Here is a 25,910-nt window from a genome sequence, read left to right as displayed (position 1 = left end):
ACATGCAACAGGTTCAATAGGCAGAAGATACCGCAGAAGTCTTTCACTATCCAACGATACTGCGGTAGAAATACGTGAAGTATCAGCAAGTTGGACGGGTGACCCCAATTTCCTGGCACTCAAAAATATTTCACTTCGGATTCGCAGGGGGAAACTTTGTGCTATCATTGGTGCTGTTGGATCTGGGAAGGTGAGAACTGCGTTAACACACGTTATTCGATACATAATAATTCAAGTGTGAGACCATCAAACTTGCAATATCATAAGCTATCAATTGCATAGCATATAAATACAATAACTATAAGATAATTTGGTATTATCCGCTAAAACAGACAAATCTGGATGGTGCAACGTGTATATCGTATACTTACTGCGTGCCTACTGCACATTGCACCATACAATTTTGTCTGTTGTAGCGAATTATAGCAAATTAGGTAAGTTGAGTTCCGTGTAGGTATATAATGGATTCGCAAAGTAACACCTTACCTGCACAAATATCGTATGAAGTATCGTAAGAATTCAGAGAATGAAATTTCAGTAACAAGCAATCTATTAGAAATTTATTCACATAAATGTCTTATTCCAACATCCAATTATCACTCAATCATCTAGTAGGTGATTATGAATTAATTTATGTAGTAGTAATTAGTTTCTAATTAATTTCGATAAAATATACATCTGCTGATGTAAATACCTACTCGAAGACATGCTTCGGTCTTCAAGTGGTTTCAAGAAGACCATAAATATTATGTTGGAACAATAAATCGGTCCATAAAAGATTTATTCATACTTATTCACATTTTTACGGTATTGCGAATCAAAAATAATGAAATAGGATTATCATTATTAACCCATTGCCAGCTCACTACTGAGCACGGGTCCTCTCCTCCTCCTCCTCCGAGCTCCTCTCAGAATGAGACCGTTCAAGCAATTTTATATTAGGTCGTTATGCGCGTTTTAAGCATTAATTGCGAATCAAAAATAATGAAATAGGATTATCATTATCAACCCATTGCCAACTCACTACTGAGACCGGGTCCTCTCCTCCTCCTCCGCCTCCTAGCTCCTAGCTCATCTCAGAATGAGACCGCTCAAGCAAGTGATATTAGGTCGTTATGTGTTAATGCATAACTCCGAAAAGTTAAGTAGAGGTGCGTACCCGGGACCGAACCCTCGGTCCCCCTGAATAGGAAGCTGACGTCTTAACCACTAGGCTATCACGCTTCACGAAATCGGATTGGTAGAAGTAAAGTAAAATGAAAATATATTACGAAAATAGCAACGCAGCAACTCTAGCTGCCGCTCCAGTTTCCTATATTACACGACAGAAACCTTCATTCATCTCTACAAAAGAAAAATTTGCGCCATCATTGAAGCATTGTAATCTGGCTGGCACTGCACTCTTTGTTACTTGTACTATGCTTGTACTAACTCTATCTATTACTCTTTACCTACTCACTTAGGAATTTAGTATATCAATCTATACTTTGGTACTTATAGTAATATAACTGTAACTGGATGATTCTTGTAGAGTCCGCGACAGGTTGAAATGGCAGTCGGAGTATGAGGCGTGGGGACGCCGCACACCCGCACGTCACGCCGCTCGCCCGCCCCGGGTTAGCGCAGGGGCTGTGTGGATGTTCGCCTCCCCGTTTGCCATTTCGACTTGTCGCGTACTATACATTACCTACTATTCTTCTATACTGTAATATTGTAAAGAGGAAAGATGTGTTTGTGTGCGTATTAGAATTTAGAAACAACAATTATATATGTACTTAGGTATTAGCTTTGACAATTTGGTACAAAATACGGCAGCGTTGGGAGTTCTGACTTGTTATTCTAGTTTACCTGCTATTAGCTAAGTTTTATTACCAACTACCTCCCCATTAAAATACGATACTTAGATACGGTAGGTAGGTATAGAGAGAGAGAGAGAGAGCCAGCGCGTACCAGACCTTCGTTATTTTATAAAAGCTGAAAGTTTTTCTGCGTATTGTCCCCAACACAGGAAGGAACGATCAGCGACTATTAAGTTTGGATCATGGTGGCTTTGGGCGATAACAGGTTATATAGGTGTAAAAAATCTTACGTCAAAGTATATTTTTTTTATATTTTCTTCGGAATAGTATTAGAAATCTCGTCATGTCGTTACTTAGAGTCGTGGCAACTCCCTGCCAGAAACCCTTAAAGTTTAAAAGTTTAAGGATGTCTGGCAGATGGCTGACATGATACTAAATGTCTGGCAGTGCATGACGTAACTTCTAATACAATTCCGAAGAAAATAAAAATAAAAAGACTGTATACTTTGACGTAAGATTCTTTACACCTTCATAACCTGTTTTCTCCGAAAGCCACCATAATCCAAACTTCATAGTCGCTGATCGTTCCTCCCTGTGTTGGGGACAATGCGCAGAGAATCTTTCAGCTTTTATAAAATAACGAAGGTCTGGCACGCGCTGGATCTTAATCCAACAATAGGTCCAGCAAATAGTGATGCTAATAAAACTTTTGTATGACACTTATATCCGGTGGGAAGCGTATTAATATGGATATAAACGCAAAACAAACTCCAATCTAATTTGGTATGAGTTTGCTACGCCCTTAGCATATTGTAATTTAGAATATCTAGGACACTCCAAAATTATAAATTATTCTGCGCCACTGCTATGCATTACGTAAGACTATTTGAATTAGCGAATTAGGTTAGTCATAGAATTACGTATTTAAAAACTAAATGATTGTCTCTATAGAAATGGTTCAAAATTTATTTGTCTCGACGTAGGGTCGCATTATAATTATCTAGGTAGATATAAGTAACTAGTCATACGTTATAAAAAAAGGCCAACGTACACTGAGTTCGTGCGGTAGCCTTTATAGTATTTGACGAAGAGTTGCCCAAGGGGATAGGGAGTCTATTTCAGCCCCCCATCCCTCCCTCTCTCCTATGACGGCGTTGTCCGGTGCTAGAGTAGAGTGAGGGAACTCTCGGTTTGATCCTGAATCGACGATATGTCAAATAGTAGGCTATGGGGGACGTAAAATCAAAGAAAAATCATAATTGTAGGACTTGGATCATGAATATGTAAACTATCTCTATGGTGTAGGAACATTTGACGCCTGCCAATGACGTCGAGCCTTGTCATTTTGTTACAAGGTAAGTACCTAATTCCCATTCGAACGGAGTCGCTGAAACTCCGTGCGCATTGGTACGGCAACTTCTATATAAATTACAGATTCTGTCAACTGAGTTGCCGGGCAACTATCAACCGTGCGTAATGGTTCTCTGTGGTGAACTGTCCCGGTCACAGGTCCCGATGCTGACACACTGCATGCACCATCTCTGTCTTGTACAACATAGCACTCTCAGAAACTATTAAAAAAACTGGCCAAGTGCGAAACAGGCTCGCGCAACGAGGGTTCCGTACTACAGTCGTATTTTTACGACATTTTGCACGATAATTCAAAAACTATGATGCATAAAAATAAATAAAACTCTGTTTAACACACACACAGGTACAGGTGAAGACCTTTCATATGATACCTCACTTGATATATTTACCTATCTTACTTTTATAATTGAAAAGACTAATTATTAGTTCATGACCACAATTTTTTTTTGTGTGATGTAACCACAAATTCACGGTCTTCAAATTTTTTGTCTGTTATAAGACCTACTTACCTGCCAAATTTCATGATTCTAGGTCAACGGGAAGTACCCTGTAGGTTTCTTGGCATACCGACAGACAGACAGTCAACAAAGTGATCCTATAAGGGTTCCGTTTTTCCTTCTGAGGTACGGAACACTAATAAGTAGGACCAATTATCTTACCTTAAACTTAAGCAGTAGGTGTGCAAATTTAATGAGTAATTTATGTATTGATAGCAATGAAGTTACCTACGTACGAAATAATACAGTTTGATAAATACAAGATTAATACAATACGAAAGACTGCCGATAGAAGTCAAAACTTCAAACTATGAAATAACAATGGTTTTTTTTTTGTCAAAATTTAAAATTTGATAATTCGTTAATTAAAACCATTAACAATAGTTCAGTTTTTATTTATTTTGCCACTCCGAGCACTATTAACATAAGCATGTCGGTGACGCGACTTTGAATTTTTTACCCATCCCAAAAATGTCCAACGCGGCCAAAGAAGTTTTCACTTCAAAAAGAAAGCCTGGATATATTACGTTATATATATAAAATTACGTTAATTTGAAAGTAATACTTAATTCGTTCGATTAAATTAGGAACATTTTACTAACTAGATCAGACCTGATTTTTGGTGGGAAACTTCAACCATGGTCCTAGCTTACCTACTTCTTTGAAAAAGTATTTCATTTCATAGTCTGCGTCATAAGTAACCAATTAGCAGCGTTGATATAGAACTTTTATACAATAAGGACTACCTTTATTGAAAAACCTTATATTTGGAAAATTTATTGATCTATTAAAATTCAAACCAGGGCACTATGAAGAAAATTTTGTGAAGATCCTATTCTAGAAAAAAGTAATCAGCTTTCTTTATTAATTGTTTAAGAATCAGTTTAAAAAAAGGCTTATGTAGGCCAAATTAGGCACCCAGGTTCCTAATAAGGACTACAATAAAATTTATCAAATTTTGATTGTTTTATATGGTTATTACGACTCAGTAATATTACATTGCATGCAAATATTTACAAATAGTGCAGAAACTTAGACGTGGGCCTTATTAAGTTTTATCAAACTGTAAATTAAGAATGAAACTAAGTTTATTTCAGTAATTGACAGCATTTATTTTATCAGTAAATAAAAATGATTCTTTCTTTAGCTATTCCTTACAGTACATAACAAACATCAACCTTATTTTACTATTCAATACACACGGTGGACCTTAATAAGGAGTATTAAAAGTGCAACTACGTAGATTTTTATTACTAAACTAGATATTTAGACTTTTGCTTTTAGATAAAATAGAAATAATAGGCTTACGGACAAAATCAATAATTAATCCTATCAGTAATCTTTTGATAAGTTATTTAGTAACATTGTTATATTTGTCAAAAATTGTATGATCTTTTGTGACAAATAATAATGTTGCTAAGTAACTTATCGACAGATTACACATAGATTGATTAATTATTTAGCAATTCGGCGCTAAGGCTTTAAAACGTAGCTTTATTTCAGTACATACCATATAATATAATCTCAAATAATTTATGTCAGAGCTTTTCCACACTCGTTTGTGTACCTAATTTAGAAACGTACGCAGCATTATGCAATCAGAAGCGAAGTCCAGGATCAATTCGCTAGTGACTCATATTTTAAATATCATCTCAAATGCATGAAAAATGTTAATTTCAACTTGGTAGGAAACTCCGTGAGCTGGGATTTTTTTTTATATTCTTATTATCTTAATTGTATATCTGATCTAAGATACGGCACGTAAATAATATCTAGAATGGAGTTAAAATATTATTTGCGAGACGTTTTTGACGATCTTTGTGCAATGTTAGGTATAAGTACCTATGTAATTATAATAATTACGTTTACTTATGGGTTTTAGCGGTTATGGACTTCCGCCCTCCACTTCTGGAAATATTCATCAGATCATTACTGAATGAAATTAATCTGACAATATATACGACTCTTTTGAATAAAAATAATTTTTCAGCAGAAAAAGACGCACCGAATTTAAACTTTTCCGTTAACTGGAGTCTTTTAAAAAGAAAAATAAGAAGTTTCAATAATCTTTTTAGAAGTCTTTTTAGAAGAATAATATTTTGCACAGGAGTCGTTTGTTTAACGTAGGTGAGCATCATGAAAAGATTTCCGAAAATTTTACCTTCGGGGGTTAATTAAATATTGGATGAAAGTTTGTACGGAGGTTCGTCATTTTTCAAATATTTTTCAAAAGTATATAACCACTACGTTCAATTTTGGTATTTTGGTATTTTTGAAGTTAAATATGGAATCTGGATGTTACTTATAAATTGAAGCCTAAACACTAATTTCCATATATCTTACTTTAAAAATGACACACTTTCATCCACTATTTAATATTTTTAGAGGATGAATTATTTTCAAAAATCTTTAGTGCTCACCTATCGAAAAAAGTTGGGTGGTTGATGTTGCCGATGAGAAATCCCATCGGACTCACGGTTAGTCGATTAATAAAAGATTTTGCAACAGGAAATTTATTGTTTGCAGTCTTCCATTCTACAACTACTGCTAAAGGAATTGCCAGCGGCAACTGGCAGTGTTTCTGTGTTCGGGGATATATCGTACGCGTGCCAAGAGGCGTGGCTTTTCCCGAGCACTGTACGGGAAAACATACTATTTGGTGTGCCTTATGACCCGGAAAAATATAAGAGGGTATGTATTCAAAATTAGAATGCTTTCTTGGTTATGCAGGAATTAATTCTACGTATTTATCAAAATTGCATTCATAGATTATTAATTATCAGTTGAACACATTATACTTACTTAAAATAATATTGTATCGTATAGGTATTTTAATTTTATAGTAATTATTTATATCATAAAATGATAATGGTTAGATTACTTTTTATTTTATCTGTCCTAATATTATAAAGAGGTAAAGTTTGTTAGTTTGTTTGTATTCATCTATCTAACATTTGACCTACGAGTAAGTAATAACATCTGACTTTCAAACAAAAGTTTCACTTCCCATCAATATTTTCCAGTTAAAACTTTGGACCCGAGAGCCCACTGGGAATTTCGAGATGTTGGATAAAAGCTGAAAGTTGCAAGTTGCAATGGTGGATGCTAAAGTGGCAGTTACAATGAATGACGATAAAGGCGATCCGAATCCTGTTTTTGAAGCCATTTTATTTACGTCATGTTGGTGCTCATACTTTGGCATACGATTTGTTACATCTTTATTACCCGTTATATCTCAAAGCCACCATGATCCAAACTTCATAGTCGCTGATTGTTCCTCCCTGTGTTGGAGACAATACGTAGAGAAACTTTCAGCTTTCATAAAATAACGAAGGTCTGGCACGCGCTGGCTCTTAGTCCAGTATGCCGTTAGTAGAGCAGCTATGTATAGTCCGCGACAGGTTGAATTGGCACAACCCGCACCGGGTTAGTGCGGGGGCTGTGCGGTTGTGGTTATAGGGTTTTTGCATAAACTTGAAATATTAATAAATTAAAGTTAAAGCAAAGTGTGGGTCAGAGGGTGTCCAAAGAAATAAAAACGTTTTTTAATTCAATATTTTTCCTAACAATAACTTCACAAAATTAATGTTTTGTTTGACGTGCGTAAATGAACATACACAGTGACCGGATCTAATTTGTTCACCTGAAACTATCGATGCCTCTGTCCCTACGTGTTTCGTAAGCCTGTGGCTTGATTCACTGAAAATAACAATCTGAGAGGTAGTTCACTTCGGCATCTTGAGCTGAAAACTAATTTGTTCCAGGTATGCAGGGCATGCGCTTTGGAGAAGGATTTCAAACAGTTTCCGTACGGCGACCAAACGCTGGTAGGCGAGAGGGGGGTGTCCCTATCGGGAGGGCAGCGCGCCCGAATCAATTTGGCACGAGCCGTCTACAGAGAAGTAATTGATTTTTTATTCCTACTCCTAACAACGCCATGTGTTCAATGCTTCCAATTTGGCCTCTACTTATTGGATTCAGCCCTGTTACGGAAAGGGTTTCGTTCCATTAGATAATTTGAGCTTCTTTTTGTTCCACCTGAAGCAACCAATATGTAACAGACTTTTCAAATTTGTTTATAAGTAGATAACTGAATATGTTATATAGCTGGATAACGAAGGCTGCACACTGAGTTTTAATGGTAATTGAGGAAGGTTAATGTTCAACAGTAGACGTTCACAGTCTCATGGAGTTGATGACGACGATGTAATAATTTGATTATCTCTCTATAATATATAAAATGAATCGCTGAATGTGTTGCTGATCGCAAATCTCGGGCACAGCTGAACCGATTTCGCTAATTCTTTTTTTATAATATTCCTTGAAGTACGAGGATGGTTCTTACTTCTTTAAAAAAAATAAAAAAATAAAGAATCGACTGTTAGGCGGTACGAAGTTCGCCGGGTCAGCTGGTATATAATATAACAACTTAACTGTGGATTACATATACCGACTCCAAACATCCCTTAGCGCTAAAAATGTAGCTGTAGTCGTTTAATCCAAAGTCTAGAGTAGGTACTTAAAAATAATCTCGCAGTGTTCAATGATTCCGTTTAAAAGCAACCTAATCCTCACCACAAAAAAAACGGCCAAGTGCGAGTCAGGCTCGCGCAATGAGGGTTCCGTACTACAGTCGTATTTTTTCGACATTTTGCACGATAATTCAAAAACTATGATGCATAAAAATAAATAAAAATCTGTTTTAGAATGTACAGGTGAAGACCTTTCATATGATACCCCACTTGATATAGTCACTCACTTCGAAAGTTGAAAATACTAATTATTAGTTCATGACTACAATTTAATTTTTTTTTGTGTGATCTAACCTAAAATCACGGTTTTCAGATTTTTCCCCAAATGTCAGCTATAAGATCTACCTACCTGCCAAATTTTATGATTCTAGGTCAACGGGAAGTACCCTGTAGGTTTCTTGACAGACAGACAGACAGACAGACAGACAGACAGACAACAAAGTGATCCTATAAGGGTTCCGTTTTTCCTTTTGAGGTACGGAACCCTAAAAACTAATTATACTGTCCTCACTTTTTTTAATTTTTATTCCTAGTAAATATTAAATAGTTTATTTATTATATCAAACATATTAAGTAATTATAAGTCTACTTATTCATTTCTAGGCCGATATCTACCTCTTAGATGATCCGCTGTCCGCGGTGGATGCTAATGTGGGTCGTCAATTATTCGACGGCTGCATCAACGAGTACTTGCGCGGCCGCACACGCATCCTCGTTACACATCAAATACACTTCCTTAAGGCCGCCGATTTCATCATTGTTTTGAATGAGGTATTCGTTTTTTCATCCATTAGTATATTTAGCATGAATGCAAGGATTACAATTTTGTGGTCCGTGGGCATGCAGAGTTAATTTTTAGTGTTCCATAGCAGCTAAAACAAGCAGCCCTTACAGTTTCGTCCAGTCCGTGTCCATCTGTCCGTATATTTGTATGTAGTTCGCTTATCATACATACGCAATACACAAATGAAATATTATTGTAAGATTGTACTTAAATCATTATTGCAAGTTCTATTTTTAGATTTGCTACTTACGAATAAGGAGCATGAACTTGTTTTACACACAATCTGCAATAATAAATCCATACTATAATATTATAAATGCGAATGTGTGTCTATCTGTCTATATTAGTTTTCCAAACAGTGTTGTACTCTAACTAATAGTACCCTTTAATTAATAAGGTCGTTAAAATATCAATACAATACCCGATATTTTTTTTCAGGGTGGCGTAGAAAACATGGGAACATTTGACGAACTTGTGTCAGCTGGAAAAGAGTTCGCTCAACTGCTCAACTCAATACAGGAAGGCAAGGAGAAAGATACTGCTAGCATTGGCTCAGGCGTCTCCATGGTAATAGGCTGGCGAAGTCATTAGACAGATAGTTGGAAAAGAACCATTGATACTTAACAGTGAAAGCAATTATAGCAATTAGAAAGTCAGAAATAAATGTTTTAATAAAATTTATCTCTGGCTTGCCGAATCTCGAGCGGTGATAGCTTAGTTACCTATTCGGGAGGTCCGGAGCTCGATCCCGGACCTGTAACTTTCCGGAGTTATGTATAGTTTGCAAGACAGGTTGAGATGGGAATCGGGGTGGGGACGCCACACACACCCGCACTGCTCTCGCGTCCACCCTGTGCGGGTTAGCGCGGGTGACGTACGGGTGTGCAGGGCGTGCCCCCGAATCATACCCCGATATCCATCTCAACCCTACTACATATATGTACCTTACGTTATAAACAGTTAAAAAATTATAAGGGAACCTGCATGCCTGAGAGTTCTCCATAATGTCCTCAAAGGTGTGTGAAGTTTGCCAATCCGCACTTGGCCAGTGTGGTAGATTATGGCCTAAGCCCTTCTCATTCTGAGGAGAGACCCGTTCTCAGTAGTGGGCTGGTGATGGGTTGATAATGATGATGATAATGAAGTCTCAAAAACTTTAAGTAGGTACGATCTACTGCGAAGCTATTTTTTATAGTCCAAGACAGCATGAGATGGCAATCGGGGTATGAGGCGGGGAGACACCCCATACACCCGCACGTCACCCGCGCTCGACCGCACCATGTTAGCGCGGGAGCTGTGCGGGTGTGTGGGGCGTACCCTCCCCGATTGGCATCTCGACCTGTCACGTACTACAGAATCTCTATATAAAAATGAATCGCTAAATGTGTTGCTAATCGCAAATCTCGAGAACAGCTGAACCGATTTCGCTAATTCTTTTTTTTATAATATTCCTTGAAGTACGAGGATGGTTCTTACGGAGAGAAAATTAAAAAAAATTGAATCACTGTTAAGCGGTACGAAGTTCACCGAGGCAGCTAGTATATAATATAGGTATTATGTATATATAATAGTATTAGGATTACCCATGGGTGATCTTTCAGAAATTAGAAGACAAAGAAAGACCTGCCATACTGAGAGCTTTATCAACAAAATCCACGACCGATGCAGAAGATGCAGACCAATTCGAAGCGCAGAAAATGGCTGCCGAAGAGAAGCAGTCCGGTAACTTGCGATGGGAGGTCATATACTCGTATTTCACCGCTGGAGGGAATATATTCTTCATCTTATTCACCATGCTTATGATATTGGTTACCGCCGCGAGTGCATCCGCTGCCGACTTTTGGATCAGTTTTTGGTAAGTGACTTCAAAGACTAATGAAATGAAAATAAAATTAAATGAAGTGGAATGTTTAGTGTTAAAATATACGTTTGTTAGATAATATTAGCGTTGGGAATATGAAGCAAGTTCTCGGCATTTTTGGTGCGTTTGGAGAGCAAAGTTATATTCATGTACAATGGCAAAAATTATTTCGGAAAAAAATGTCAAAACTCAAAGTTTTACTTTTAACACGACAGCCAAAAAAGGAGTGTATAATGCATAAAAAATAACTTCTCACGCGCCATTTTAACTTTATGTGTCAAATTTCATGTCAAAAGTACGATTTTAGGTAGTTGACCCTTATTTTTGACATGACAATTATTTATATAGTTCACAGATTTTGCGGGGAAAAAAATGTACAGAAATTTGCCGTGGTGCGCGCCAGTTCTTAGATGTTTTTTTTCAGTTGAAATAGCGTAACAAGCATTGCTTCCTAAGACAAGGGTTATGGGCTCATGGCACACTACCAACACAGAACTAACACTTGACCTTTTGAGACGAGACCGCAAACAATGCATGAGCGTCTTAGTTTTGGCTTTACTCTTATGATTGGAATATTATGTACCTACTTATATTGTTTAATATATTTACGAAGCAAATAAGAAACATATTTTTACGAGCTCATGCCCGCGAATTCGTACATTTTTAGGGTTCCGTACCTCATCATGAAACGGCTTCACTTGTACATTCAGAAACAGATTTTTATTTATTTTTATGCATAATTGTTTTTGATTTATAGCGCAAAATGTCGAAAAATACGACTGTAGTACGAAACTCTCGGTGTGCGAGTCTGACACGCACTTGACTAGTTTTTTAGCTATAGGTCCGGATTTAGATGTTTAAACATCCCACGAAAACTCAATTTATTTATTCAATTTATAATTGCCAATACTAGACTAAGTACGGTGACTCTTGCTATCCGGACCTGACACAAGAACTTTTAAACAAGTTGGAGAGACTATAAAACATGTTGTGTATACACTTCATATTTGGTCTGCGAAAATATGATCATATTATATCAGAGTTCCGTCGTTCCATGCTACACTAAAGTGGCTGCCATTGTCCCGGCGGAGGGACATGCATGCTTTGTCAGGACCACTTTCGGTTGCCGCACCAACCCGTGCTTTCCTGATTCCTTTCGTCAAAGGTTGCCTGCAAGAGATCGCTTTAGCGATGCGATAAGACCACCTTTGCATGCTACTGCTATTAGATTAAGATCCTTGTATGTTTTTTTATATATTTACTTTGTGTTGTGTGCAATAAAGTATAAATAAATAAATAAATAAAAAATATTCGAAGCTGGGTACCCCATTTGGGTCAAATTTGTAAAGCGCTATATCTTTTCTCCTCTCGTGCGTTTTGTGTCTTCCTCATCAGCAGGTTCGTAGCATTTTCAATCAAAAGTCAAAACGTGGGCGAACTTAGTAGTGAATTCATCCAATTATTGTTTCAGGGCAAACCAAATGGCAATATTCGAGGAAGGATTTGGTGGAGGTGATATAGGTTAGTTAATTTTTTGTTGCATTACATATAAATAAATCCAAATGTTAACATGTAGGTAAATTGTTAGTTTAGGATAATCTTTCCCAAATTGACTGACATCTGGTTTACAACATTTAGAATTAATCGCGTGTCTACCAACTCAGGAGTTGTTTCCTTGTGGACCTTTGCAGACGGGTCACCTGTACCGCCGCCCATGAACATTTGCATCACCAGAGGAACTGCCGATTCGTTGCTGGCCTTTAAGGTATTAGGACCACTAGGAAACCCAGTTCCTCGTGGTCCTACTGTCATTATTGTATATTTTTATTATTATTTACCTGCTGTGGTTTACTGTGGTGTGGTTATTTAAGGATCAGTCAGTCAGTCGCGTGGGAAGTCTTTGATTTTCCAGGATGCAAGCTATCTCTGTGGAACATAGATGATGACAGTAATTTCTTCGGTGTAAATCGATGTAGATCTCGTGGGAACTCTTTGATTTTTTGGGACAAAAAGCAGCCTAAGTCCTTCAGCTTCCCTGGGATGCAATGTAAGCTATTTCTCGAGGTTAAACCACAATTGGTGAGCCGTGAAAAGCACAAGACACAGACACACTTTCGTATTTATAATATTAAAGTATGGATAGTAGGTACGTTCTTGAAAAATAGGTAGGTGTAACTAATTCCATCACTCTTTTAGCCACTGGTTTTTAAGTAGACGTACATTAATAAAAAAATCTTGGAACGATGTTAAACTGGCGGGCACAACCACCCAGTTCATTCCAGTGACGGATTTTGATTTTTTTTTTAAATTCGAGATTTAAATCTACACTTTTTTTTTCAACAGTGAAGCTTGATTCGTTAAGTATCTTGAGTCTGATTATGTACTAAACTGTAAAAATCTCTTATAGAAAAGGATCTAAACACTCAAGTGGGCCCTTTCACCACGGGACAATACATCATTATCCATGGTTGCATAATCTTGGTCTGCGTCATGCTTACCCACCTCAGAGTTATACCCTTCGCAAACCTTTGCGTCACGGCTTCGCAAAGGCTCCACGACCTCATGTTCTCGACCATGATAAAAGGCATCATGCGGTTCTTTGATACCAGTTCTTCCGGTAAGATTATTTAGATTTTGGTGCATTCAATCTATTTCTTTCAATTTTGTACAGTTTCAGTAAGCTACTATCATCAATTTTCAAAACAACAAAGCAAAATTTTCTTGTTTTATCTGCAGGTACAAGATTTTTTTTAAATTTGAAATTTGTCTCATGCAAATAATTTTTTTTTTTAATGTATAAGTTAGGGGTACAAGTTGTATGGGTACCTATCATTTATATATTATAAATATCAACTTAGTTATTGAAGTTGTCGATGCCATATCTATGAAAGTTTGACTTGAGCGACCTATCTTAGGTGAACGTGAATAGGTAATATAGGTAGGACATACCTATACCTACGTCGGGTGCACTTGCTTTTTAAATATTCATATGAGTCTTTATTTCAACAATTACTTAATGTTTTTTTATTTGGTTTAGCCGGTGTTTTTCTAAACGCTTGTAAATTTTCTTGTATTTTTTATTTTTTATTTTAGGACGCATTCTCAATCGTTTCACTAAAGACATGGGTGCCTTGGACGAAATTCTGCCCAGAACATTGTTAGACGTCTTCCAAATCTACAGCACACTGATATTCATCTTGATCCTCAATGCCATAGCTTTGTACTATACACTGATCCCTTCAGCAGTGTTGATGATTATTTTCTTTTTCTTCGTAAAGTTATACCTTAGAACCGCACAAGGTGTGAAAAGATTAGAAGGGATAAGTAAGTAGAACATTTTTGCATAATATAAGAATATCCCCGCAAAAAGACGCTAACACCTATATTACATTTTGCTGGTGTGTTGTAACACGACAGAAACCATTCTGTGTCATAGTGTCTTTTTATTAAGAAGCACATTAGATGGTCGATGTCGTTTCGCATTGGCGCGCTAATGGCACGCTTCACAACTCTCTGATGTGCCTGCAGCTTAAAAGCAGTACACAGTAGGTGTTGGTGATACTAATTTTTGCTTACGTGGTGCTAGAACGACGAAATGAACGTGGAAGTGATTTCTTGTGTTAAGCTTCTCTATCGTCGCTATAAAAAAAGATTGCAGAGGCAAAGAGAATTCTGGGTGAATCCAAATTATCTTCAAAATCATAATCAAAATTGCACGTTTGCGTTTGTATTTGCCTAATTGACTCTTTTGGTTTTTAAAACGCGCGTTACCAAAGCACGCGCTTCAAAACATCTAAGGAATTCTAGCTCTAATATTACTTAATTGTTTATTAATTTGTTTTGATAAATCAATATATTTCTTTTAGCAAAAAGTCCCGTGTTCGGAATGGTAACATCATCTCTCGGCGGAATTGCAACAATTCGATCAGCTGGCGCCCAACAAAGACTTGTTGATGAGTTCGACAATCATCAGGTTAGAAATTATTATTCGAGTAACATAAATAAGTCTAATTATAAGCTTCTAAACTTAAAAATAAGCAGTGCCTGAAAATTGAAATACTCTACTCTACGGCCGTTCCCACAAGAAGCGTGTGTTGGCTTCTTTACTCGCATATCGTTATGTCACGAACAGATTGACGTGCTTCATACAGTTTCTTGCATTACAAATCGATTATCGAACGCGCATTCCTTTTAAAGTCCGTCGCGACGAGCTTGCGTCGTCGTGCGTTATGTACCTACATTAAATATGCCTACAACTTCCAAGAAAACCTGCACAGACCATCTTCATTAATAGTATGTAATATATCATTTTTGGTTGCAGGACCTGCATACGGCAGCTTGGAATTGTTATTTGGGCGGCGGCAGTACATTTGGATTTTATTTGGATACATTGTGCACAGTTTATCTTACAGTTATCATCTTCGTGTTTTTGTATGTAGACTTTGGTAAGTTTCATTATTCTGAACTACGTGACTTTGTTCGCGTAGACTAGGTACACAAATTTCAAACCCCTATTTCACCCCCATAGGTATATCCTTTCTTAGCGGATGTCTACGTCATAATAGCTATCTGCATGCCAAACTTCAGCCTGATCCAGTAGTTTTCGTTGTGCGTTGATAGTAAGTCAGTCAGCTTTTCCTTTTATGCATATTATAGATAATGTAGAATCAATGTAGGTAAAGACTGCCCATCGGAACCGTAATTTTACACTATAAGCCACTACCTAGCAAAAAATCGAGCTGAGCTAAAAACTAGAAACGAGTTGGCAAGCAACGAGGAGCCGGTGTATTGTCGAGATAGTTTTGTCGTTGGGCCACACGAGTATGGTTGGGCTATGAGCAGAGGCGGATTAAATGTCGAGAGCGCCCTATAAGCAAGCACCTCATAGGCGCCCCTCTAACAGCCATATCAAAATATTTACTAACTTATTTCAAAAGATCGAGGAATCGTCTCATTGTATAGCTGGTTGTTGGTGATTATACTATTTATGTGAAGAATATCACGTCATGAGTCATGACACTTTTCTATATTAAAGAAGAGCCAGTTCAAGATAATATTAGTAGAGATAAATTAGGTAGGACAGGTAATGAAACTCTACATGATCGCGCGCCCCCCGTCGTAACCTCGCGCCCCTAGGCACGTGCCTAGTTTGCCTTAGGGATATCCGCCTCTGGCTATGAGCGAACGTGTGAGTGCGATGAGCGTAATCGCCTATATTACATTAATTTTAATCCTTAGGAAAACTAGATAGGTATATCAATTTCAACAATAGGTATTTTATAATGCTGAGTTTAAAGTGTTATCGAAAGAGGTGCTTCGCCTCCCTGAGCTTACCCCCGCTCTTCGTAAGTAGATATGCGTCGGACAGCGTTGCCAAATTTGTTTTTTTGGGCTTCGAGTAGAAAAGCGGGATTCTTTCGTGGAAAGCGGGATATACTAAAAATACGTAATTCTGTTTTACAAGCACCAGATAAACTTTATCTAACATAGGTATACAGGCCCGACCGTCCAGTAGTTTGAGCTGTGCGTTTGTAGATCAGTCAGTCAGTCGAGTCACCTTTTCCTTTTATATGTTTGGGCCTGTTTCACAACCTCCAGATAAACGTTATCTAACCATTCAATTTGACGTTATGACAGTTTTGTATTGGGAACCAATCTGTCGAAATGTCAAAATCCAATACATACAGTTTATCTAGATGTTGTGAAACAGGACCTAGACTAAAGACTAATATGACTGCAATTTGTTCGTATAGGGGATGTGATCCCGGTGGGCAGCGTGGGTCTGGCGGTGACGCAGAGCAACATGCTGACGGCAATGCTGCAGCACGGCGCGCGCATGCTGGTGGAGTTCCTGGCGCAGCTCACCAGCGTCGAGCGCGTGCTGGAGTACACTCGCATAGAAACCGAGGCCAACTTGTACGATGGACGTAAGTCTATATACAGGCACACAGCCCTCGCGCTAACCTGGTGCAGGCGAGCGCGGGTGACATGCGGGTGTGCGGGGTGTCTCCCCGCCTCATACCCCGATTGCCATCTCGACTTGTCGCGTGTTATACCTATACTATCCATACTATCCATCCAATACTTCCATCGTGTGCTACATATGTATAACTTAACTGCCTCGTTGGTCTAGTGGTTAGCATGATCAACTGCAGATGACGAGATCCTGGGTTCGATTCCCGGGTTGGACCAAAAAAATAGTTAGGTATGGGATTTCCTCTGTACCTACTAGCTCGGAGTTAGGAAGTTGGCGGTGTTGCACCCCTGTGCCTCGAAGAGCACGTAAAGCCGTCGGTCCTGCGCCTGATCGCTCTCCGGTCGTGTCGGAATTTTAAAAAAAACAGAAACTTACGTAGACGAAGGCGCGGGTATCATGTAGTACCTATACTATAATATTACAAAGCAAGAGTGCGAATTTTGTGAATTTATGTGTATTCCGAGGGCAATCTTCGGAACCACTGCAATTACATATTTGAAAAAGGCTTTCACCATTGCAAAAGTACACTATTCCAGATGGATATCACTACCCATATTACACAAATGCGAAAGTGTATTTGTTTGTTGGTTTATCAGTTTGTTGTTTGTTGGTTTGTCCTTCAATCATGTTACAACTTGATTTTTGGGTATAGTTTTAGACCTGGAAAGTGACATAAGCTACTTTTATCCCGGAAAATCAAAGAGTTACCTTGGGATATTAAAAAAACCTAAATCCACGCATATGAAGCCGCGGGCATCAGCTTGTAGGCTGTATGATGTTGCTCAACCCGGACGAATTCGGGGTGGGCTGCTAGCCTGCTATATACAGGGTATAACCAGAATCCTGGAAAAATCGAAGACAGGTGATAGTACTGATGATTACTGATATGGTAGCATAGAAAAACGCGGAAAAAATACAAAAAATCCTATAATTTTGTAAATGTTTACGATATATTGCAAATAAAACATTTGAATGACGCTAGAGGTCAACGAAAGTTGCGTAAGTAGGCCACTCGGAGTCAATGCCGCGTCGTAGGCGGGGTATTTACTTGAGTTTTGCACGCATTGCATATTACATTGCAGGTTGCGGTTTGAAAAATACTAAATGACTAAAACTACAAAATGAGGCAAAAGGTTACCTATTGGTATTGGATTGTGTTTTGACCGTAGTATAACAATAACGCTAAGTTTTTGCTAGCGTTCTGGTTACAGCCTGTATAGTACAGAATAAACAGCTAACCGGACACAACGCGAGATACGGCAGGACCAGTGTATTAACAGAAATCGTTCAATTACAGAGTTGGCTTTACCTCCCACGTGGCCTTCTCAAGGGCGAATCATTTTCCAAAATGTAAATTTGAAATACGCACTCGACGAAGCACCAGTACTCAAGAACTTAAATATTACTATTGATTCTGGATGGAAGGTAAACGAAGCTAACAGACTGTCCAATTTTTAACAGACTTCAAAAAAGGAGGTTCTCAATTCGTCGGGATATTTTTTATTTTTTATGTATGTTCCCCGATTACTCTAAGACGCCTGGACCGATTTTGAAAATTCTGTTTTTGTTTTAAAGGGTATATTTCAAAGGTGGCCCCATATAAATTTGGTGAAGATCTGATGAAGATCTTCGAAGATAGATAATGGAACTCCTCAACGGATAAGAGTAAATTGCTCGCGATCAGTGTAATAGCTTAGTAAACAGTAGTTTTTTAACCAGGCATAGCATATTTTAATACCATGGGGCCACTAAAAATTGTGAAATATTTTTTTTTACAAAAATAATAAAAACCGACTTCAATACACAAACACTAAAAATTGAAAAATAATTTAATTTATTACCGAATATATTATGTATACAAGAGTAATATAGTTCCATAATAATAGTTTTTGGGGTCGGTGCCGATGAGGTACCATTGTAGAGTCTCATAAAAATATGAAGTCTAGACGATTCACGCAACTAAAGCAATTTTGAAATTTTGAGTTTAATTTTACGCGTTATATAATTTTTATGATAATGTTTTACTTAGCCGTCAATCCTGCCGGTTTCGCAATTTTTGATATGTATTTAAAATTATTTATTTGCACCCATAAATAACTAAATAACCTATTTTTTGCTTTCGTAGGTTGGTATCGTTGGTCGGACGGGTGCCGGCAAGTCATCTCTGATATCCGCAATATTTAGATTTGCCTTCATTGATGGCAAAATAATGATTGACGGCATCGACACCTCATTATTAGCAAAGCAGGTCTGTTATTTTATAAAATGATTAAACATAATGCAAATGTATAAATTTATTTTCTTCACTCAGGCATTATTATTATCATTTCAGACTTTAAGATCAAAGATATCAATTATACCTCAAGAGCCAGTTCTATTTTCTGCAACTATACGGTACAATTTAGATCCTTTCAATATATACAGTGATGATGAACTTTGGCGAGCTTTGGAACAGGTATGTGGAAAAAAGACTAAAAAGATTTTTATATTATCCTACAAACAAATAGAAACACACAACTCGAAAAAACGATAGACATTGGAGTCCCAAGGTGCTAGAATGCTGACCTCGCACCAGAAAATGCAGTGTTAAAAAGACCTCTCAGTATGTAGGCAGACAACATCAAATGAGTTGCAGGGAGCCGCTGAATTCAGGCGAATACAAGAGACCTACCCATGTCCAGCAGTGGACGTCTATCGGTTGTTCTTTTTAAATAGAAATATTGAGCTAACGAGCAGACCGGTCACCTAATGTTAAGTGATTATCGCCGCCCATGAACATTTGCAGCACCAGAGGAACTGCTGATGCGTTGCTGGCCTTTCAGGAATTTGTTGGTCCACCCCTTGAATGAATGATAATGGTGTTGATAACAAATAAACATTTATTACAGTTTTAATATTCTATAGGTGGACATGAAATCAGCGGTTCCTCCTTTAGATTTCAAAGTAACTGAAGGAGGAGCAAACTTCTCGGTTGGTCAAAGGCAATTGATGTGCTTAGCGCGAGCAGTTCTCAGATCGAACAAAGTATTGATAATGGATGAAGCCACAGCAAATGTTGATCCACAGTGAGTAAACTGATGACATAAATTAGTTTTACATACAGTAGGTACTACCACTTTTATAAGTTACGCCGATGTACCTGCACAGAAATCTTCTTTTTAGGGTTCCGTATCTCAGAAGGAAAAAAGGAATATATCCCCTTATAGAATCAATTCGTTGTCTGTCTGTCTGGTCTCCCAAGAAACCTATAGGGTACTTTCCGTTGACCTAGAATCATGAAATTTGGCAAGTTGGTAGATCTTATAGCACACGTAAGGGGAAAAATCTGAAAACCGTGAATTCGTGGTTACATCACAAAAAAATAAAATGTGTTCATGAACAAATAATTAGTATTTTCAACTTTTACCTGTATATTCTAAAACAGATTCAATTTATTTTTATGCACAATAGTTTTGGATTTGTCGGGCATAATATCGAAAAAATATGATTGTAATGCGGAACCCTCGATGCGCGAGTCTGACTCGCACCTGGCCGGTTTTTTGAATAGCGCCAAACTATCTCAGCCAATCAAAGCGGGCGTCCGTCCACTATTGGTTGTTCCCTACGCGCCATGTTCATGTTTTGTACGCGTGAATAATGAGCGAGATAGCACGAGTCTCTGTTGTGTGTGTTGCGCTTTCTTGCGCAAACCAATTTTGCCAACGCAACTTATAAAATTGGTAGTAAGTACTGTAATCGCATAAAAGCGAATCAATATTTGCTAAGAATAAGTACAATTATTTACAAAGTTTGCTTTAAATAAATTGTCCATGTTACAGGACTGACAACTTCATCCAGCAAACCATTCGCCGACAATTCGCATCATGCACAGTCCTTACTATCGCTCATCGTCTTAATACCATCATGGATTCCGACAGAGTTCTAGTCATGAACGCCGGAGAAATAGCAGAGTTCGATTATCCTTATATACTACTTTCCGATCCCAATAGTATGTTTTCCTCAATGGTCAGGGAAACTGGAGAAAAAACCAGTGAAAGCTTATTCCACATAGCTAAGGATAAATATTTTGAGAGCAATATACAAGAATATGTCAGATAAAACAAATTGTTATTGATAAGATTTGTGTAGTGTTCAATCGTACAAATTTAATAAGAAAAATGTACAAACGTTATAAATATACTTACACTCATACTTTCTCGTTGTATGATTTAAAATTGTATAATAATCCATACAACAGGCTCGATTATGTAAGATTCATTTAGATTTGAGCATAGGTACCTAAATACTATGAGTTTACAAAATAACTCGAATGTCTTTTAAGAAATTTAGCTCTTGGAATACAGGATAACTTTTGCTAGTTGTGAATATGGAGTAATGAAATGAGTGAAACATAGTGTAAATAAATAGACTTTTTTTTTAAAATTAAGTTAAGCTAAAATAAAAATAGGAATGTTTTAAAATAATACTGTAACATTTTTATATTAAATATTTTTTGTTACAAAACTCATTTGTTTTAATTAGAACCAGTGATGTGAATGTTTAGAACATACAAAGTATTCGAGTTCTTGGATGACGGCACTTAAAGAGGCGGTAAGCTAAATATAAAGCAATCATAACAAGTCCTAATATGAAGTACAGAGTTGGGGACTTGTTCCCAACGAGTGAGTTCTCCAAAATAATATCATCATTCGTGCAACCATCGCAACAGCTCATTGTGAAATAAATCTTAGGAATTTTTCTTTCAATTCGTATTCATAAGTTAAATCTAAAACAACAAAGTAAATAATTATTAATAGGTATAAAAAGCTATTATAAAAGGTACGCGTACAAATTATCGACAGTGCTGAGCTAACTAAATTGACAATAATAATTTATTATAATCATTCATGCGGTTAAAAAAAATCCATACAAAAAATATGGCACCATATTTTTTTTAAAGACTTGTGCCGACAACGTATTACAAAACTTTACATTTATGCCTTTATGACCTTAAGAATGCAATACAAAAGCTCAAGTGCGGTCCTCATATTTTGCACACGAAATTCCACTTGAGGCTCGGTCCATATTTAGATTTCCATCGTAAAATAGTAAGTAGTTTTGCAATATTATGTACCGAGTACCGACCCTAGCTCATAAATATTTCATTAATAAATGAGTTCTCACCTTGTAATTATAGGTACCTATCTCTTCTTCTTTGACAAATTAACACCTTCGGCAAACTTCGCATTGGTACAAGGACCAGTATAACCATATGATTAGTAATATAAGTATTCCGGAAATGGTTACTACGCATGGATTTTCAAACATTAATTCTAGCACGTTTGAGTACAGCGTGCGCAGATAATATAAGGGCGAGAATTCAGTAAGCAAAGATGACATGGACGAGAATTTTGCGAGAAAATATGATGGAGGCAAGAAATTTTCGAGCAAATAAGGTGACGACTTTGGACTTTTGTAACTAGCTAACTTTGTGAGCAAGGATGTTAAAGGCGTGAATATTTCGAGTAACGATGAAAAAAGTGACTTTATAGTCAACGATGACAGAAGCCCAAACTTTTCAAGCAGTGATGAATTAGGTGACTGTCCTGTGGACGACGATGAGCAAGGGCAGAATTTTGAAGCCCACGTTGACTTGGACGAAGAATTGTATGAATCTGGCGTATGTTTTGAGAGCGACGAAAGCTCGTGCGAGTATTTTGCAGGCAAGGATAACTCTGGCGAGTGTTTTGCGGACACTGGTACCTTTGGCGAATATTTCATGGGCAGCGAAGACTCTGTACTTGGGGAATATTTAGCTGGTGATACGGAGTCCTTGCAATATGATTTACATCCCATTTCAACGATTTACAACGAAGTCAGCAGTCAATGGTCAGCATCTTGTTTGTTCATGACAATTTATTTGATATAATATTTAAATCTTATTAATTTTACTTCCTCCATTTTTATCTGATTGCGTATTATAACGCATTCATTTTGTGATAATATTTTAGATTTACACTTGGAGGAATAATAAGTCCATGGATTTACATATTAAGATTTACGAAAAATCTTCGCAAAGAATACATCTCTAACGATTGATCGTATTTTTTTAAAATCTATGACTAGTAAACAAAGATACTTGTCATCAATACACAATATCTCTATACAAGACCACAGATATAGACATATACAAGTACGCTAGATATGGTGTGCTATACAAACTGACTTATTTTTCCGGTAATTTACTGCTGCTATCAGCGCCGAAGGCGATAATTGTTTTGAAAACAGCTCGGCAATATCAAATCCAGCTTACTTGTATGAATAATGATGAATAGTGTACACATCTCATTTTCCCCGTGAGTGACGAAAAGTATGTACATACTGTAATTAAATAAATTACGTCCAAGCTATACAAATCAAAGTATTTTTACCACAACGTCAAAAAATAAAGTAAGAAAAATTGAAACCTTGGGCATTTGTCCCACCACCGACGATTAGTCAGAAACGTGTTGAGCTAGAAATTAGAAGCGAGTTGGTGAGCAACGAGAAGTGAGTGTGTAGTTGGGATAGTTCTCAGGGATTGCTGTATGAGCGAGTGTGCGAGTTTGACGGGCGATTACTCGCTAGTCGCACCGGTCGTTCGGAAAAGCGGCTGACATAATACCTAGTTCCAACGTAAAAATTTCATCAGATGCTACGTTCCATTCCAGCAGAGATTAAGTTTTTGCCATTTTAAATAGCTACATACTTGTCTAGGTGGTTCCATTAATTATTACTGTTTAAATAACCCACATAGGAATATATTTATAAATTATAATAATTTGATTTGGAAAAATAAGATATATGTTTAGGTACCTATACCTAATTTATTTCAAGGCCTATTATAATCTAACCCAACCGAAGTATTCGCACTGCCCTGCCACGCCAGAGGTCGTCAAAATAGGTCGCTAGGTAACGGATGGCCGGTTTTGGCGCGCAAAATGTTGAAGCAATTACTTGGATCATTGCCGCTGCACTGTCCACCAGCCGATGACAAAGTTAATAATGTCATGTAAAGTCTTATTAAACTAGCTGACCAGCACCGGTTTTGCTCGGGTGTTTTTAGGGTTCCGTACCTCAAAAGGAAAAACGGAACCGTTATAGGATCACTTTTGTTGTCTGTCTGTCTGTCTGTCTGTCTATCTGTCTGTCTGTCGGTCTGTCAAGAAACCTACAGGGTACTTCCCATTGACCTACAATCATGAAATTTGGCAGGTAGGTATCTTATAGCTGGCTTTAGGGGAAAAATCTGAAAACCGTGAATTTGTGGTTAGGTACCTACATCACACAAAAAAAAAATTGTGGTCATTAACAAATATTGCTATTTCCAATTTTCGAAGTAAGATAACTATACCAAGTGGGTATAGTTATCTTAATCTTAAGTATCATATGAAAACGCTTCACTAGTGCATTCTAAAACAGATTTTTATTTATTTTTATGTATCATAGTTTTTGAATTATCGTGCAAAATGTCGAAAAAATAACATTGTAATACGGAACCCTCGGTGCGCGAACCTGTTTCGCACTTGGCCAGTTTTTTTAATAGTTTCTGAGAGTGCTATGTTGTACAAGACAGAGATGGTGCATGCAGTGTGTCAGCATCGGGACCTGTGACCGGGACAGTTCACCACAGAGAACCATTACGCACGGTTGATAGTTGCCCGGCAACTCAGTTGACAGAATCTGTAATTTATATAGAAGTTGCCGTACCAATGCGCACGGAGTTTCAGCGACTCCGTTCGAATGGGAATTAGGTACTTACCTTGTAACAAAATGACAAGGCTCGACGTCATTGGCAGGCGTCAAATGTTCCTACACCATAGAGATAGTTTACATATTCATGATCCAAGTCCTACAATTATGATTTTTCTTTGATTTTACGTCCCCCATAGCCTACTATTTGACATATCGTCGATTCAGGATCAAACCGAGAGTTCCCTCACTCTACTCTAGCACCGGACAACGCCGTCATAGGAGAGAGGGAGGGATGGGGGGCTGAAATAGACTCCCTATCCCCTTGGGCAACTCTTCGTCAAATACTATAAAGGCTACCGCACGAACTCAGTGTACGAAACAAGTAACGAAAAAGGTATAGTATAAGAATATACAACTCGCCAACGTCGTAAGAATTCGAGCATCAAAATACTTTACCGTCAAAGTATATGCACCTTATTTGTCTTAAACCTTAACCTGTCGTCCTAGTGGGCAACGATCGTACGATGGAACATAGGCAATCGTACGATGAGCATCGCGTGATTTATTAGGACACCCCTATTGCATCATCGTACGACCATTTTCATCGCACGATGCACATCGCCAGCACTCCAAGCGGAAACTTTGAAACTTAGGCCATGAGTCACGACTGCGTCTGTATGAATTTAGTATCTTAAATAGTATCGTAGTTGCTCTATGATTTTTCATGATAAAATCTTAGCCTTTTTGTTAATTCCGGGTATACGATATTTCCATTCCAAATTTCAGCCAAATCGGTTCAGTCATTGTGACGCGAAGGAGTAACAAACATCAAAACTCTTACATTAATAATATTAGCACAGTTTTATATCGTAAAACTGTGATATTAGTAATATTTTACCCCTTCGAAGGATAAATCCCAGCATTCAATTTCAAGTTAGATGAAGGTGCGGATTTTTTGAAGACTCTTCGGAAAAAAACAAAGTGAAGCTGTAATAAGTACCATCAAGCTGGACAGAAGTGTTTACTAAAGATAGGATCGAGTACTTATTTGAACTCTCGAATTTTCACTCAATTTTAAAAGGAGTCAATCGGGATGGCAAGGTGGCAATCGGGGTATGAGGCGGGTATTTTGAGAACTTACTCGCCACATTTTATGTGTCGACCATGACAGTTGTCACATAGAGCAAACATGGCGAGTGAGTTCTAAAAATTTAATATGCCCTATAATAATATGAGATGCCTCACATCACATAGTCGTACGATGAACTGTTAAACATTCACGCTTTTTTTTTTGATGTAAACTCACGTTAGTCTACATTCTCTCGCATCTCGATTTAAATCTGCTTTCGAAAAACAATAAAACAAAAATATTTTCC

At 37.6% G+C, this 25,910-nt stretch overlaps 1 protein-coding gene across 1 annotated transcript in view; it reads left to right on the top strand.

Moving 5' to 3' along the window:
* LOC117997049 (ATP-binding cassette sub-family C member 4-like) overlaps window positions 1-21,318 on the top strand; it is a 45,641-nt gene extending 24,323 nt beyond the window's left edge. The window contains exons 9-25 of the mRNA XM_034985225.2: window positions 12-190; window positions 6,194-6,358; window positions 7,432-7,569; window positions 8,803-8,970; window positions 9,422-9,550; window positions 10,585-10,838; window positions 12,316-12,365; window positions 13,252-13,461; window positions 13,938-14,168; window positions 14,711-14,817; window positions 15,166-15,289; window positions 16,598-16,771; window positions 18,119-18,246; window positions 18,947-19,069; window positions 19,154-19,276; window positions 19,726-19,886; window positions 20,640-21,318. Coding sequence (XP_034841116.1) covers window positions 12-190; window positions 6,194-6,358; window positions 7,432-7,569; window positions 8,803-8,970; window positions 9,422-9,550; window positions 10,585-10,838; window positions 12,316-12,365; window positions 13,252-13,461; window positions 13,938-14,168; window positions 14,711-14,817; window positions 15,166-15,289; window positions 16,598-16,771; window positions 18,119-18,246; window positions 18,947-19,069; window positions 19,154-19,276; window positions 19,726-19,886; window positions 20,640-20,919 — 2,744 coding nt within the window. The 3' untranslated portion in view covers window positions 20,920-21,318. The remainder of the gene's footprint in view (window positions 1-11; window positions 191-6,193; window positions 6,359-7,431; window positions 7,570-8,802; window positions 8,971-9,421; window positions 9,551-10,584; window positions 10,839-12,315; window positions 12,366-13,251; window positions 13,462-13,937; window positions 14,169-14,710; window positions 14,818-15,165; window positions 15,290-16,597; window positions 16,772-18,118; window positions 18,247-18,946; window positions 19,070-19,153; window positions 19,277-19,725; window positions 19,887-20,639) is intronic.
* Window positions 21,319-25,910: the final 4,592 nt, after the last annotated feature.

The sequence above is a fragment of the Maniola hyperantus genome, chromosome 4 (genome assembly GCF_902806685.2).
Source record: "Maniola hyperantus chromosome 4, iAphHyp1.2, whole genome shotgun sequence".
Taxonomy (NCBI): domain Eukaryota; kingdom Metazoa; phylum Arthropoda; class Insecta; order Lepidoptera; family Nymphalidae; genus Maniola; species Maniola hyperantus.
The sequence above is the reverse complement of the archived record's forward strand: the minus strand, read 5'-3'. Positions and strand labels throughout refer to the sequence as shown.